This window comes from Pungitius pungitius, chromosome 21, assembly GCF_949316345.1.
Source record: "Pungitius pungitius chromosome 21, fPunPun2.1, whole genome shotgun sequence".
NCBI classification, from domain to species: domain Eukaryota; kingdom Metazoa; phylum Chordata; class Actinopteri; order Perciformes; family Gasterosteidae; genus Pungitius; species Pungitius pungitius.
Window position 1 is genome coordinate 14342834 of NC_084920.1, and position 15003 is coordinate 14357836.

General features: G+C 49.2%; 2 protein-coding genes and 1 pseudogene across 2 annotated transcripts; all 3 read right to left on the reverse strand.

Annotated features, from left to right (window-relative positions):
* Window positions 1-45: 45 nt before the first annotated feature.
* LOC119212902 (PDZ domain-containing protein 7-like) lies at window positions 46-7692 on the reverse strand. Its single transcript, XM_062559894.1, has 18 exons — window positions 7453-7692; window positions 6779-6873; window positions 6436-6667; window positions 6091-6228; window positions 5832-6006; window positions 5571-5747; window positions 5223-5370; window positions 4483-4543; window positions 4190-4367; window positions 3872-4104; window positions 3604-3762; window positions 3064-3179; window positions 2841-2932; window positions 2471-2562; window positions 2305-2376; window positions 1587-2189; window positions 1087-1187; window positions 46-823 (listed from the first exon to the last, which is right to left on the reverse strand). Exons 3-18 carry the CDS (start codon window positions 6596-6598, stop codon window positions 671-673), a joined length of 2661 nt encoding a protein of 886 aa, XP_062415878.1. The 5' UTR covers window positions 6599-6667; window positions 6779-6873; window positions 7453-7692; the 3' UTR covers window positions 46-670.
* Window positions 7693-7761: 69 nt separating this feature from the next.
* On the reverse strand, window positions 7762-9823 carry LOC119212923 (peroxiredoxin-like 2A; annotated as a pseudogene).
* Window positions 9824-10096: 273 nt separating this feature from the next.
* Window positions 10097-13888, reverse strand: LOC119212911 (sialidase-like). Its single transcript, XM_062559897.1, has 7 exons — window positions 13402-13888; window positions 12480-12605; window positions 12170-12328; window positions 11736-11963; window positions 11510-11659; window positions 10695-11339; window positions 10097-10551 (listed from the first exon to the last, which is right to left on the reverse strand). Exons 1-7 carry the CDS (start codon window positions 13546-13548, stop codon window positions 10525-10527), a joined length of 1482 nt encoding a protein of 493 aa, XP_062415881.1. The 5' UTR covers window positions 13549-13888; the 3' UTR covers window positions 10097-10524.
* Window positions 13889-15003: the final 1115 nt, after the last annotated feature.

Below are 15003 nucleotides of genomic sequence, written 5' to 3' on the forward strand. Positions count from 1 at the left end.
TAATGGTGGAGTGGATGTTTGCTCTGGTTCCTCTGTATCATTTTATAATCCACAATATTTGTATGAAGACATTAGATGTATATTTTCATGCTGTGTACCTGTTGGACAAACTTACAATGTTTTTATTAAAAAGAAAAAAAAAGACAACATTTAAAAGCTTGTGTGCTACATTCAGATTTGTCTCCATCGAGGACGTTGTGGGGAAACGGTTGTCGTTTTAACGGATTGTGGTTCGGGGGAAGCCTCAGAGAGCAGCCGTGTGCGTGTGCGTGTGTGTGTGTGTGTGTGTGTGTGTGGCCCTCTGCAGGTAAGTGTACATTCACAGTGTACATTCTACAACTCGGTGCTTTAAAGCCACTCCGGTTACAGTTTGCCATCCTGCACATTTAAACTAACACGGCTGCACTACCTTTATGGGAGGAGCTGATTGTTTATGCATAACCCTTTTTTTTTTTAGGATAAAGGGTCATTTTAAGGCATCAAAAGCGCCATTTTTTCCATCATTTCTGTCCTGTTGCTTATGTGTTCCTCTGACACGGTCCTTCCTGTGCATGATCCTCACGTCCTGTGATCAGCTTCCTCAACACTCACCGTCTGAGTCCGTGTGATTATTTCCGACCTGCGACCCCGGCTCGGCGGTGTTTAGAATCCACGGAGCGCTCCTCCGAAGTCACGGCGGGGAGATGTTTTTGGGGACTTTGACCACGAACACCATGGGGTCTTTGGCCTTGTGGCTGAAGGCCTTTCGGATGATGTCGACGGCGTGCTGATGGGTTACGCCTTGAAGCGAGACGCCGTCCACGGACACCAACTCGAATCCAGCCTGGAGATGGAAGGTCATGAACAAATATTTTAGTTTGATCCGCACATAATATACTATTTAGCATGCAAAGGAAATATTTAGAATGAATCTCATATGTAAGGATGTTCTAATACATGTGGTCGCATTGTGCAGTGGGTTTTTTTTTGGCTATTCTGGCCCACAATCTTTTGCACAGCAGATATTTATTTGAGCAAGAGGGCCATAGATCAAGGTGCAGAAATATGTCCCACGTGCATTCAGCAGTGTGTCGTTCACTCTTTCACCTTGAGCACTTCACAGGTGGAGGCAGCTCCTCCGGGAAAGATCTTCTCGATCTTCACCACCGGCTGAACCTTGGACTCCATGCCACCCGATATGCTGATGCCTGAAACACCAAAAACGCAGAGGAGCGGGCGGGAGTCAGGGACTCCTTTTCGATATCGATGACTCTCAGGGGTTACGGTGTAAACAGAGATGTTGTGCAGATGGCAACAAGTAGAAAGACACAAGCCAAGTTCTCTCCAGTAACTGCTCCTGTTTTGTAGATACAAAGTAGGCCTTCTGTGATAAGCATCCATGAATATCTAACATGTTGCTGGGTTTCATCCTCCCACTCCATTTACTGCAGTTTGTTTCTAAGAAGGGAAGAAGAAGAAGAAGAAGAAGTGTCCAGCCAAGTGGCTGCGTGGAGGCCTGATGAACATCTGGGTCAACTCGCCCTTTTTTTATGACGACAAACTGTCCACATCCACAACACAGTGACGAGCTTAAATCCGACGCTTACCCAGCGACTGTCTGGTCTTGGAGATGACGACGGTTTTGAGCTCGTGCTCCCGCTGAGGCCCGGAGCCGCTGGGCCCGTTCCCGGGCGGCGCCGGGTGCCCGTTGGTCCGCTCGCCGCCGGCCCTCGGACCGGGACTCGACCTGAACACCGGCGGCAGCGGGGGCCGGGGCCGGCGAGCGGCGCTCTGCAGCGTGAACACGGCGTCCTCGCTCCCCCCCGTGTCGCCCCGGGAGTGGCCGTTCCGGAAGGGCGACCTCCCCCTCTCCGGGGCCGTGTCCGGGGTCGAGTGCAGCGAGACCTCGTCGAAGTGGACCGAGCGGATGGTGCCGACGTCTCTCCGGGGGGGAGGGCGGGAGTCCCGGCCGTGGGCGGCCAGCAGCCAGTTGGGGAGCGCGGCGCCGGCGGGAGGCGGTCGCGGGTCCCCGGGCTCTGCGCCGTACCCGTCCACCGGCACGTCCAGCAGCGGGGCGAAGAACCTGGAGGGGCGGGGCCTCTCCCTGGACCCCCGGGGCCCGGACACGCTGAGCTTCTCCAGCTCCTCCAGCAGGTTGCTCTCCTTCTCCACCTCCTCAGCATTGTGCAGCTCGAAGCCTCCCCTGAAGTCTGGAGGGGGAACATGGGTTCTATTGACTTTTAATAATAACATGTGCAATTGTAATTACGTGTGTAATTAAGACATGCTTTTAGAGAATAGGAAAACACTAAATGAAGCACTGACCCGGGATCGGAGTGATGAGGCGCCGCTTTGGTGCTCGACCGGGTATGGGGGAGCGTAGAGGCGGAGTTTGGACTACGACACCGAGAAGAAAATGAAGAAGAAGAAGAAGAAGCGTAAGTCGAACTGTTCCGAGTCCACGGGATCGGACCGATTCTGACTGACGCACTTGAACGATACTTGAGGATTTCGTAGGCCTCGACTTCCACGGGGGTCACCACGTTGTTGAATGCGTTGAGATCAGGAGGAGGAAGCAGCATCCTGGAGGATAAACAGGCCCAGTCAGTTTCTTTACTCAACAAACCACTAATCTTCTCACTGATGGTTTACTTTTGAATATAATGTCTGAATGGAATCAGTGTTAAATTGAGACTCGTATGTATTGTTTTCTACATTTTTAACCACAATATCAGGCTGATGAAGAGATAGGACGGAATGTCTTTGATCCATTTGTAGTCGTCCTTCAGGTCATCACCAGTTTAAAGAACGCATTGCTGTAAATATCCAGTGATTATTCCTCTTTTCCTCACTGTCCTCACCGGACTTCCCTCAGCAGCAGCAGCTTCTCGGGTCTGTCCAGCACGGCCAGCAGGTGGCGTACCAGGTTCTCCACTGACTGCTCTGCCACATACTGCAGAAGAGCAATGACTTGAAATCAATGAAATACGTTGCACGATGAACAACTGTCAACACGGACTCAATCTAAGAGCAGAACATTAAAGAGCTTCGACAGGTCGTGTGCTGCGCTTGAGAGCGCCTCACCCTTCGGCACGTCTTCATCACAGCAGCCACCTCCTCCTCAGCCAGCAGCCGGCGGGCCATGTCCTCCACCACGCCAAGCATCTCCGAATTTGGCTTTGCACCGGCCTGTTGTCCCCCTGAAAAGCCGAACCATTGCTTACTTTACAACATCTGACAAAGGGGGAAGATATTCATGATCGAGGTAAAAGTGTAAAGTAGAGGTACTTTTCATTATGTATGAATTGATGTTCTTGCATTAGAGAAAATAACAGCAACCCCTCACCGTATATTGCGACACTTTTTAAAATATTTTATATTTTAAAATATGAATTATATTGGTTAAGAATTTGTAAAAAAGAAAAATGCCAGAAATGCAATTTGTCATGACCAAAATCAAGGAATCAGATAACTCATCACAAACCACTCAAGCTCTAAATGTGCTCTAAATGTCAAGCTCAACGTCCACAGTACAGTTTGCTTTTGCTCCTTTCATGAGATCCGTTCTGAATACAGATCAGTGTTTGACGCCGTGACCTTGCGTGGTCCTACGTGTGCCGCTACCTTTGCCGGCCTGGTGCGTGGACGGGGACTTGGAGCGGCCCCTGCCCCTCAACAGCAAGTGGACGAAGGTCTTGGAGCGCTGCAGGGTGCTCTTCTTCTCCTCCTCCGGTCGCTTCCCTTTCTGCTTCTTCTCCTTCTTCTGCTGCTGCTGCTTGATCTCTATGGCGATCGGGGGGGGGGGGGGGGGGAGAGAAGAGCAACAGTCGGCCATTTTTGACCCCGACCACGTCACGCCCCCGCCCTGGATCGTTCGCTCGGGGGGCCTCACCAGCCACGGTCACCTGGCTCTGGGACCTGCTGATGGGTCGGCTCGGCCGGCTGAGGGCCAGCAGCACGGCTGTCTTGGCGGACTCCCGCCTCCCGTTGGCCTCGCCCTCCTGCCCGCCAATCACCGTGTCCCGGAGCAGAGTGGTCCGGCCCAGGCTGCGAGTGGTCTCTGCGGCGGCCCGCTGAGGGGGAAGGTCCGTCTGCATGGCGGTCTCTGTTCTCGCCGACTCCGACCTGGACGACAACAACAACGAACGACTAGAAGTTCAGCGTTTCGAGAAAAATACTACGTTGCTTTTGTCTAGAACCCGACCCTGACCTCTGGTCCTCGGTAGAGATGCAGACATCCACCATGTCTGACCCGAACGGCGTGCTGGGAGGGAACATGACCTGCGACAGGCCGCTCAGAGAGCTGACCGGGGTCCCGGACGACAGAGAGGAGGCGGAGGAGGTGGACTCTGACCCCTGGGAGGAAGACTTCTGAGTACCGTTGGCGACTGAGGAGGAGAAAACAAAAAGACCGGACACAAATGTTTCCAGGCGTACCGGGGATCTCCACAGACTCTCAGATGGAACCAGATAGCCCTCAGAGCAATGAAAACGGATACATACGCTTATTGAGCCACCTGTATTCCGCCACCATCTCTTTGTAAGCAGGGTATCGTCCCGCTTCCTGTGAAGATGTGGCCACAGATTTGCAAATGAGATACAGTAGAGACCCTGAAACCTCTCTCTCCTTGACTTTTCGATTAACCTTTTGATCGTCGGGATGCTTTTCTAACTCCTGAGTTTCCTCGGGGGGGGAGGGAGGGGGGGTCAAAGCGAGGGATCCCGCAAGAAAAAAAATAAAAACGTAACGCGGCTCCAAGCTTTTTTGATCGGCACCTGATCCCCCGGCTGCCTGGTGAATAATGCACACGGCCCGGCTATTTCTCACTGCGAGAAACCCAAGCTCCGATAAGTAAAGCGAGCAAGGGGAATATTGCGGCTGCTCGCCGGCTGTCGGGGGCCATGCTACACCGACCGCCACTGTGTGTGTGTGTGTGGGGGAGAATTAATGATGAAAAAGGTTAGAAAGTTAAAAGCGTCGTCACGGTAATCAAAGAGCCGCTATGCCTTCTGATAACAAAGGGTCCTTATGAAATATGATCCTTCAGCCCTGAATTCAACACTAAACATTCAGCTGAGACATCTTCATTTCTACGAGGCTCCAAATTCACCCAAACGTATTACAGACGTTATCAGAAAAGCTTCGGTTTACGCATGAAACGTCTGATGAAAAATCTCCTGCAGGATTTCAAAAGATGTTTAGTTCTCTGACGATGTCTGCGTCACATCATCGCCGCTCTCACCTTGATGGTCAGCATGACGTGTGTGTGGCTCTTCAGCACCTCCACGGCGCTACTGTGACTGATGTCCTCGAAGCTCACGCCGTTGGCCGCCAGGATCTGGTCCCCCATCTTTATGCCGTTGTGCTCAGCCACACCGCCGGGATCCAGTCTGAAAAAGCAGCACGCGGAGGGGAGTGAAAACAGTGCTCGGGGGTCCGCTTGGAGGCCTTGGAGGCATTTCAGGGTTTGATTGACAGCTCTAACACCACACGAAACAAACGGGACTCCAAACTCTCCCGGGAGACTTAAGTCTTCTCAGATGGAGGGGAAAAAAATGCACCTTGGCCGTCCACGGTTGGAGGTACCTACTTGGAGACATAGATGCCCAGACCAAACTCCTTCCCCCCCCGGATGTTGAAGCCCAGGCAGTAGTCGTCGGAGGTGGTCGAGAGGTGGACGATCCTCTGGAGTGCGCTTCCCGAGCTGGCGTCCGAAGGCGTCTGCCCGCTCTCCTCTACCACCATGCGCCTGTGTATCAAATCCACCCTGGAAGAATTGCCCACAGTCGGTCACAATCTCTCTTTTCGTTTTGTCGGTAAAAAGTATCTTTGGTAATAGCTCCGTGGTCACCAGGTAGTCTTCTCCTTGGAGTAGCGGATGCCGGGGACTTTGCCCACTCGCCTCACCACCATCCTCAGCCTGTTGTTGCCCGTCAGGACCTTCACGGCGCTGCTCATGGTGATGTTCTCCAGGCTGACGCCGTTCACCTCCACCAGTTTATCCCCTACGAGCAGGCCGGCGTCCTCTAAAACACACACACGAAGGAGTGTGAGATCACACACACACACACACAAAGTCACAGATGGTGTTAGCGTGGAGTCACTATTACCTGCTGTGCTGTTGTCCTCCACCTTGCTGACGAAGATGCTGAGGCCGTGCTCGGAGCCGCCGCGCACGCTGAAGCCCAGCTTGCCGTCCACGCTCTTATCCACCGTGATCGTGTGGAGGTCCTCGCAGTCGTCGCCGCCTAAGCGACATCAGATAGAGATGTTTCACTCTTTGTGGTCTGTAATCATAATGTTGCTTTCTGTTGTCAGAGTAATTCAGACGTACAATATTGGCTTGATTTTCTTCTAAAAGCTGCACCCACATGACTCATGAACCAGTAACCAGTATTCGGTGTCTCGGGGTGGGTCGCAACGTGCGCTACACACCCAGCCCAACCCCTCCTTACCATCCACGGGGGAGTTGATGAGGATGACCCGGCCCATGGGCGAGCAGGATCGGATTCCACGCCGGCGCTGCTCCTTCTTCCGTAAGAGGTTGCGCGTGGCCGTGTGTGACCCTTTGGTCCCGGGGGTCTTCTCCCTGCGGGACGGGTCCGACGAGTGAGCCATGGAGGCCGGCGGGGTCCCGTTTCACACGCGCTCCTCTGACAGGGGGGTCTCAGCTCCGGGCCGAGGAGCCTACAGCAACATGCAGGAGAAAGAGAGAGAGAGAGAGAGGTAGAGAGAGAGGGGGGGGTGGATTCCGGCACACTCGCACTAGAAGCTACGCTCTCATATCATCCAACTCACCGATGCAGGTGGCTTTGTGACATGACAGCTGACTCTTCGGCTTCCTGCAGTCACATTTTGCCCGAGTCCCGGCATGTTTCATCTCTCTCACCTGTCTGAGTGTCGCAGACACAGTTAAACACATTAAATATCTAGTCCTCACAACTCACATTAGGTCTCTTCAACAGGTGAGGTTAGAAATCGGATTAATGGGTTAATTTAGCTCAGACCTGACCGATTTAAGAGTCGGGATGTCACATGGTGCCGCTGCCATGGTTACCAGTCACTAAACTTAACCCCCTGATAACCGTGTGTCCTCAGTGTTCTCAATGTGTTTCAGCACCCCGGACCAGCGACCCCCCCCCCCCCACCCCCAAAATAAAAACGCATACCTGCGTCACAATCAAAGTTCAATTTAAAAATTATTAAACCGGAATTATTTTAATCTTTGCAGCTTTATTTTATTCCACCGCCCCATCTTACTGAAGTGGGAATAACGTAGAGTAATATCACTTACCGAACATTTTACGTTTCATGTCGAGGTCACAATGAAGATATACAAGATATGGGGCAGCTCTTCGTATGCTGCTTAAAAACTACCGGACAGACACGAACAGGAATAATAATAAAAAATGTTCCTCGTCCCTCTCAAAGCTATCCCATATTCTGTAGATGAAGTAAACGAGTTGGCCTACCTGAGTCAATGTTGTGCAAAATGATCCGTCGCACCTGGCTGAGATATTGCTGTGACCGGTACCATAAGGCCCGCCCCTCTGCCACGTCGATTGGCTGCATAGAGCGTATTTGATTGGACGACTGACATACCGGTACATTGACAACATGTCAGTACTTACAGACACGGGAAAAACGATTACAGAGCAACACTGGGCACACACAATTATTTATGAAACTCTACATAAAACAATGTTTTATTTAATATAGACTACTGCAAGGAAGTACGACATGTGAGTGCATATCCCCAAAGGGTGTAATAGAAGCAAACGGAAGGGCACAAAGCTGGGTTTTATTGGTCAAAGGTTTCTTGGCTCCTACGACAACATGAAAGAATCACAGCGTAATGGACCGTGTGCAGGAAGCAGAGTGTTAGGCATCAGGTCAGCTTCCTCTCTTTGAGTTTAAAGACGGACCATCATTAACACACTCTGCTCTTCTCACTTCACCGTGGAACCCCAAAATGCATCATGGTTGCCCAGAGGTCAGTAAACCAACTAACTCCAAACTCTAATGTGCCCTTTTTGGATTATTTTTCTCCCCAACATGATCACTGGTTGTGAACGGGTGTGTTTGGTATCACTCCCCTTATAGTTCTGATGAAATTCGTCTGGCAGCTTGGATGACATCTTGAGTGTTAACTTTATCTCCAAATTCAATCTCCCTGTGCTCCAAAAGAATTCCCTGTAGGAAGATAGAAACAAAAAAAAGGGTTTTATATAACATAATTAAACAGTGGAGACACAGTTTGTGACTGTAGGCGTGTCACCTGCTGGCCTTGCCCAATGACGAAGACCCCGCCGAGGACAAAGCCCTCCCCCAAAACGTTTCCCATGAAGCGCTTCTTGAAGGCCCGCAGGCCATTCATCCACACCCCGACACGCAGGAACGCAAGGAGACCCATCTTCCGCTCACGCGGCCCATAGAAGCGCCTCTGCGATGCAAGCAGACACAAGAGAAGCTTTTGAATCAACTCGCGCAGAACTAAACAGATTTCACGTCGATGCCGAAATGAGTCCTTATCAGGCGGGACCACACAGTGCATGAATTCATCAGAGGAGAGGGGGGGGAAAAGCAGCGCACCTTCTTATCCAAGAAGACCTCGCCCTTGAAGTACGGTCGGAAATTCTGGACCTCTGTGCCGACGTCCTCCTTCACCACCGCGTACAGAGGGACCCCGAGCTCATCCAGCTGGGGCTTCAGAGAGGACAGCGCCGCGGCCTCCTGCGGCGAGAGGACGGCGTCAAACAAAGACACTGCACATGCACAGCGGACACCTGTTAATGTCTGGATGTTTTAACCTCCTAGAGGGGGTGGGTGGGGGTCTCTTTCCTCCAACTGCAACTTAGTGGCTGAGCTACAACAATGTCTGTACAAGTCCATTATCCGTGGAGGACCGACCCAATTTCCCCTCTGATTTAATCCGTCATTTTGGTTGTTGCACAAATACAAAGTGGTGGTGGGGGGGGGGGGGTTTAAAACCTCTCAAACTCAGTGGTTGCTCATGCATGCAACGTCAAACACTGTTCAAATACACAGAACTTGGAGGAGATCCCAAAGATTAAGAGATGTGTGAGGGAGGGGATTTGGGGTCAGATGTACGAGAAGATGCTATGTATTTGTTGGGGTGGTGCAGAGAGTAGAACGAGTAGATATTTAATAGATTGTGAATCTTTTTTCATAAAAAATAAAAATAAAAACACGAGACACTGACGATTACCTCTCTGCACAAAAATCACCCTGGTCTCCGCACTGCCATGATGACAGCCCCGGATCTCTCCCACAGGGACCTGGCCTTCACAAGTTGTGTTTCTGAGGGAAGAAATCAAGCAGAAAATAATGCATAAATGTAAAATAAGGACGGAACTACCGCTTCGTTCAGCACGCACAGCCCCCCATTGAACCGGATTACGAAATCGTAAACTCGACCTCATTAAAAAAAAAAAAAAAAAAAGTTACCTCCTTTCAAAGTTTTCAGTTCAGCCTCCTCCAAACTTTTGAGTGTTGCCTTCAGCGGTGGAGTCAGAAACATGTCGGTGAAGAAGTTCATGACGGCGGCGAAGAGGCCGCATGCTGCAGCCAGCGCGCTGCGGATCATCCCGGTCTCCGTCCCCGTCTCCATCGCCCCTCTGCGGCCCGCCCAGTGCACCTCGGGCTCGGCTGCTGCTGTGTGAACGCGCCGCGGATCACCGCGCATTTAAATCCTAGCTGTAGCTGTTGATTTCTCTTCTCCCCCCCAAAAAAAAGAGTAAACCCAAGCTTTGCACCGAGATATCATCAGACCACGTGATTGAACGCAGCTGCGTGTGATAAGCGGCGCCGACATGCAGTCTGCTGCCGTGAGTAAAAAAAAATGAAATACATTACTGTCGTTTTTGCACAAGCGCTCTGTTGGTCCTCCTCTTTCAGGCCAAAGGTCTCTGGAAGAAATGTGCACCGTCATTCTTTCAAAACATCACAAATAGCCTCAATGTGGAAAGCTTGTGCAATATAATGCAATCTGTGGTTGGAGATTATGGCTCGGAGTACTTCACCAGGGATTTGTACTGCAAGGAAGTACGACATGTGAGTGCATATCCCCAAAGGGTGTAATAATAGAAGCAAACGGAAGGGCACAAAGCTGGGTTTTATTGGTCAAAGGTTTCTTGGCTCCTACGACAACATGAAAGAATCACAGCGTAATGGACCGTGTGCAGGAAGCAGAGTGTTAGGCATCAGGTCAGCTTCCTCTCTTTGAGTGTAAAGACGGACCATCATTAACACACTCTGCTCTTCTCACTTCACTGTGGAACCCCAAAATGCATCATGGTTGCCCAGAGGTCAGTAAACCAACTAACAAATATGCATCATTGCATGCATTGCAAGAATAACTTAACAATTTGGCTACAGAGGTGCATAAATAACAATGATAAATAAACAGGTATTGGAAATAAAAGTTTCTTTATTGTTTTTTATTTGTATCAATCTACACATATACTGCATTAATGGAATAGTTGAAACATTTTTAAGAAAAGATTGATCGTTATGCGCCACTGTTAATGGTCTGCTTCTTGTTCTTCTTTCTGAAAAGCAACACAAAACGTTTTTATACAATTCATTCAACACTAAAGCTGAAACAGTGCCACCTATCAGATGCCAACAAACTAATACCCATCGTTATGGCTCATCATTCCCATGAATATTTATGCCCATGATTCGTCTATACCTTCTCTTCCTGCTCCACATCTGGAGAGTTTTCAGCCTCCTCTTGAGTTCTCTTGCTGGACTGCGTCCCCTCTGCGGCTGCGCCACCGTCGCCTGGGGACAAGTTCTCAGCCAGAGCCGAGCTTTCAGCCAGGGCCGAGCCATTGGCTGGTGCCACACCGTCACCTGGGCCTGAGCTGTCAGCCGGAGCCGAGACGTCAGCTGGTGCCAGGATGTCACTTGGAACTGAGCCGTCTGCCGTAGCCAAGCTATCGACCAGAGCCGAGCTATCAGCCGGAGCCGAGCCGTCAGCTGGTGCCGAGTTGTCACCTGGTGCCGAGTTGTCACCTGGACCTGAGCCGTCTGCCGTAGCCGAGCTATCAGCCGGAGCCGAGCCGTCAGCTGGTGCCGAGTTGTCACCTGGTGCCGAGTTGTCACCTGGACCTGAGCCGTCTGCCGTAGCCGAGCTATCAGCCGGAGCCGAGCCGTCAGCTGGTCCAGAGTTGTCACCTGGTGCCGAGTTGTCACCTGTATCTGAGCCGTCTGCCGTAGCCGAGCTGTCAGCCGGAGCCGAGGCGTCTGCTGGTGCCGAGCTGTCACCTGGACTTGAGCTTTCAGCTGGTGCCGAGCTATCAGCAGCCTCAATGGGGCGTTGCCCGTCTGGCACCTGAGATGACGTGGACATAAAATCTGTGGTTAAGCATTAAAACGAAGCAGTCTTTGCCTTTCTATCCTCTGATAGTTGTTGATTGGCTGACTGTCTACGGCTGTTGGTGCCGTTCGGTTGTCAAACTCAACGCGATAATGAGTGAGTACGCGATAATAACAATCAGGCACCTTTTCCTGGTTTTGAGGAGGAGGATCAAGCCCTCGTGTGGTCACCTTCTCTGCGTCTTGGGGGACGTGTTTGTCTTCCGGTTTCGAGTTGGAGGCGATTCGACTGGGGGTCGAGCGCAACGCTTCACCAACGTCCGCTTCACCGGGGACCTGCAGGGGAGTCGCGAGACATACAAAAATGAGTTGGTGCTTGGATGTGATTTGGCCACAAAAAGTGTCTCCTCACCTTTTCTTTATCTTCGTCCACTTCTTTCTCTTCTGTTTGATCGGGGGTAGCGGTTCTGTCCTCCACACTCAGCTCCACCTCCGTTTGCTCCTCTTTCACTTTGCTCTGTTCAGCAGGCATTTCGGGCTCCGGTTTGACCTCTGCGCTGAGGGCGCCTGGGAGGGCAGAGCTGCCGACCTCAGGCGGTTGTCTCTCGTGCGGCTCTGGACTGGTGGCGTTATCTGTGACCTACACTCCGGTAGACACACCACCTCATTGCATTTGAAGACGTTTGGCAGACATTTCCCTCACCACACAAGGCGAGTCATGCATTTTTAGAATAAACAGAAAAGACTTGATCGAAGCTTGTGAATCCAGCCCAAAGGTCAAAATCTAACCACCGAAGTGATTGCATTAGATCACCACCACCTGAAATACACAGATCTTTTCATCACCTGCAGTTCAGTTTCCTTTTCCTGAGCTTTGGTCTGGTGTTCGTCTGTGTCCATCTGGGTTTCTGGATCAGAGGGTTTTGGTTGCTCTTCTGTCACGAACTTGTTGTCCTCTACAGCTCCGGTTGTGGGTGACAGGGGCCCATCATGCTTCTTAGAAATCTGTGAAGAAAAATGAGAGATTGGCTTCAATCCACAAAATATCTAAAACTGGATACCAAGGAGGGTTTCAGTTTAAAATGAAAAAAGGTGTTTTTGTTACCGTAGCTCCTTGTAAACTAACTTAAAACAGAGATTTTGTCACACAACATACGTCTGTTTTTGACTCTGCCAAGGCCTCGCTGATGGTTCGTTCCTCCTCCCTCAGCTTCTCGCGGTGCATCGCCTCCTCTCTGGCTTTCGCCTGCTCCTGCTGCAGGAGCGCCAAAGTTGCTTTTTTCTGCAGATAAGAGATTGTGACAACAAAAAAAGGTATGTGACTGAGAAAAAACACTTCCACATTTTAAAGTTCCTCCCCGACGCTTTACCTGAAATGAAAAACAACTTTTAAGACGTCCCAAAGGCTTTGACCTGTGATAAACACCCGAGGGAGCCACAGATTTGCAGTATAAGCTAAAGGTGAAAGGGGGCCGGTTGCCAAAGACCTTATAAGCTTTACCACACTCATCTCGAGGAGCTTAGACTCTTTAAGTCTGTGGCATCCTTCACAGCGGCTCTCCAAATCTGGAGATCAGAGCTTTGAGGTAGTGGTGTGGCAGTAATGAAGCAGCTCGAGCACTTAGCGGTTCAATAGCTTGCAGCAATGATGCCGTTTTTCTCTAACCTGTATCGGGAAATTTAAAAAAAAGCAATTTTCCACTATAATTTAAAGATAAGCCCTCTATTAACACTTGGATGAATGTGTAAGGGGACAGATTAAGCTTGAGTTTGTGATTAATCTCACTTTTGTCACTATGAGCAAGCACCTTTCACAAGGAATCATGCTCCCTTATGAAAACAGATTATACATTATAGCCACATATTATTTTTAATTCCATTTTATTGTTGTATTAATAATCCCTTATAAGTAACTGACTGTTTTGATTTACCTCTTTATATTTATATTTTTAATCAGAAGTGTATAATCACCCTCTGTCAAATGAATGTAGTGGGGTTAACCCGAAAGTAAAAGAACAGTAGTAAAATAGAAGGATACTCCATGCTTGTACCTGACATAAAAGGAGAAAGCAGCTTACCTTCTGCTCATATTCAGCGTTGGAGTTGAACCTGTAAAGCCAGTGGCCGAGGTGCTGGATGGGGTCCACGGGGCGCTTCTCGGCCACGTCGGCGAGTCCTTCTGCCAGACACTTCCCCAAGTTACTCTTTATATACTCAGAGTCCATATTTTAATCCAAACACAACTGAAATAGACTTGGCGAGTGGTGAACCTACTACTGACTTGATTCAACGGAGATACGAATCCGGGTTTAACTATTTAATATTCAGCTTATTGATTACTGTGTATTATTTCGATAGAAAGCAAAATCCAACAACCGATTCAAACAATAGTATCCACCAAACAAGGAAATTGCCAAAACAATCGCTCTTCCGGATGTAGCGTTTGAGTCTCCATGGTAACGGTGTCACGCTAAGGTTCCCCCTCAACTATTTACAAGAGGTTCCTACTGCGCATGTTACTGTTACTGCTACTACTATTATTACTACTACTACAATTATTACTACTACTACCGCTACCAATACCCCTACTACTCCTACGGTTACCACTACTTTTGGTCCTACCATTACCAAAGCCAGCGCCACTTGGACTGTTCCGACCCCCCCCCCCCCCCCCCCTCTACAGTGGTATGTTCCACATGGCCGAGTTTAGTTCCCGGTCCAAAAGAAGTTTTTATGACTTTCAATTAAAGCCAAAGCAGAGGTGCCACTGGCTTTGTTGGACGGCTGTGGGTCACATGTTACTATAAATCATGCACAGTGTGTTCAGCACTTTTTAAGTAACTATGGAATTGTAATTGTGTATCCAATGTGGGATTTACATAACCAGACAGCTTGATTGTTATGCATCAATAAGACGTTTTTGTGACGGAGATTGAACGTTAAGACTTTTTTTTCTTTCTTTGAGTTTGTGGAACACTATGTTAGGATTTGTCATGTGTTCTCACTGGTTATTGTTATACAGCGCTGAAGGGTTTGCCAAAATACTTCTATATATATGACAATAATACTATAATTACTAAGCACAAATAACTATATGATTTTTTTTATCAAGGATCAATGCTTAACATTTTCTTAATTTCCATTTAAGCTACTTCCCTTAAAGATCATTAATTATACTGTCCAATCGCATTGTATTTGCTTTTTGTTATTTCACATGAATTTAACAGATTCTCTTGAAATGTCGTAGGTTTCTTAACGATCACGTGCAAATCGTGACATCGGCTAATATCTTGAAAACTTGTGACTCAGAGCTTGCACTCCACAACAGCAAAAGTAAGAAAGGATGGAAAATACAAATTTGATTCACTATGAACATACTGAATTCTCAGCCTATACACATCAAATATCATCGTGACGTATTATGTGGGGCAATGTTTTAAGTGAGATTTGTAAATCATCATTAACTTCATTACTCATTGAGGAAATAAGAGACTTAACGTATTATTTGCTGCCTGTCCTGAGACTCGGGCAGTTTTCTCACACGTGGGGGGCAGCAGGCTCAGTTTCCCAGATGACACCCAGCTAATATTTGTAATATAATTTTCCTTGTATAATCATACTACACACCCTACAGCCAAATATAACTTTCACGGTAGCAGAAGGAGTCGTCCAATCACACC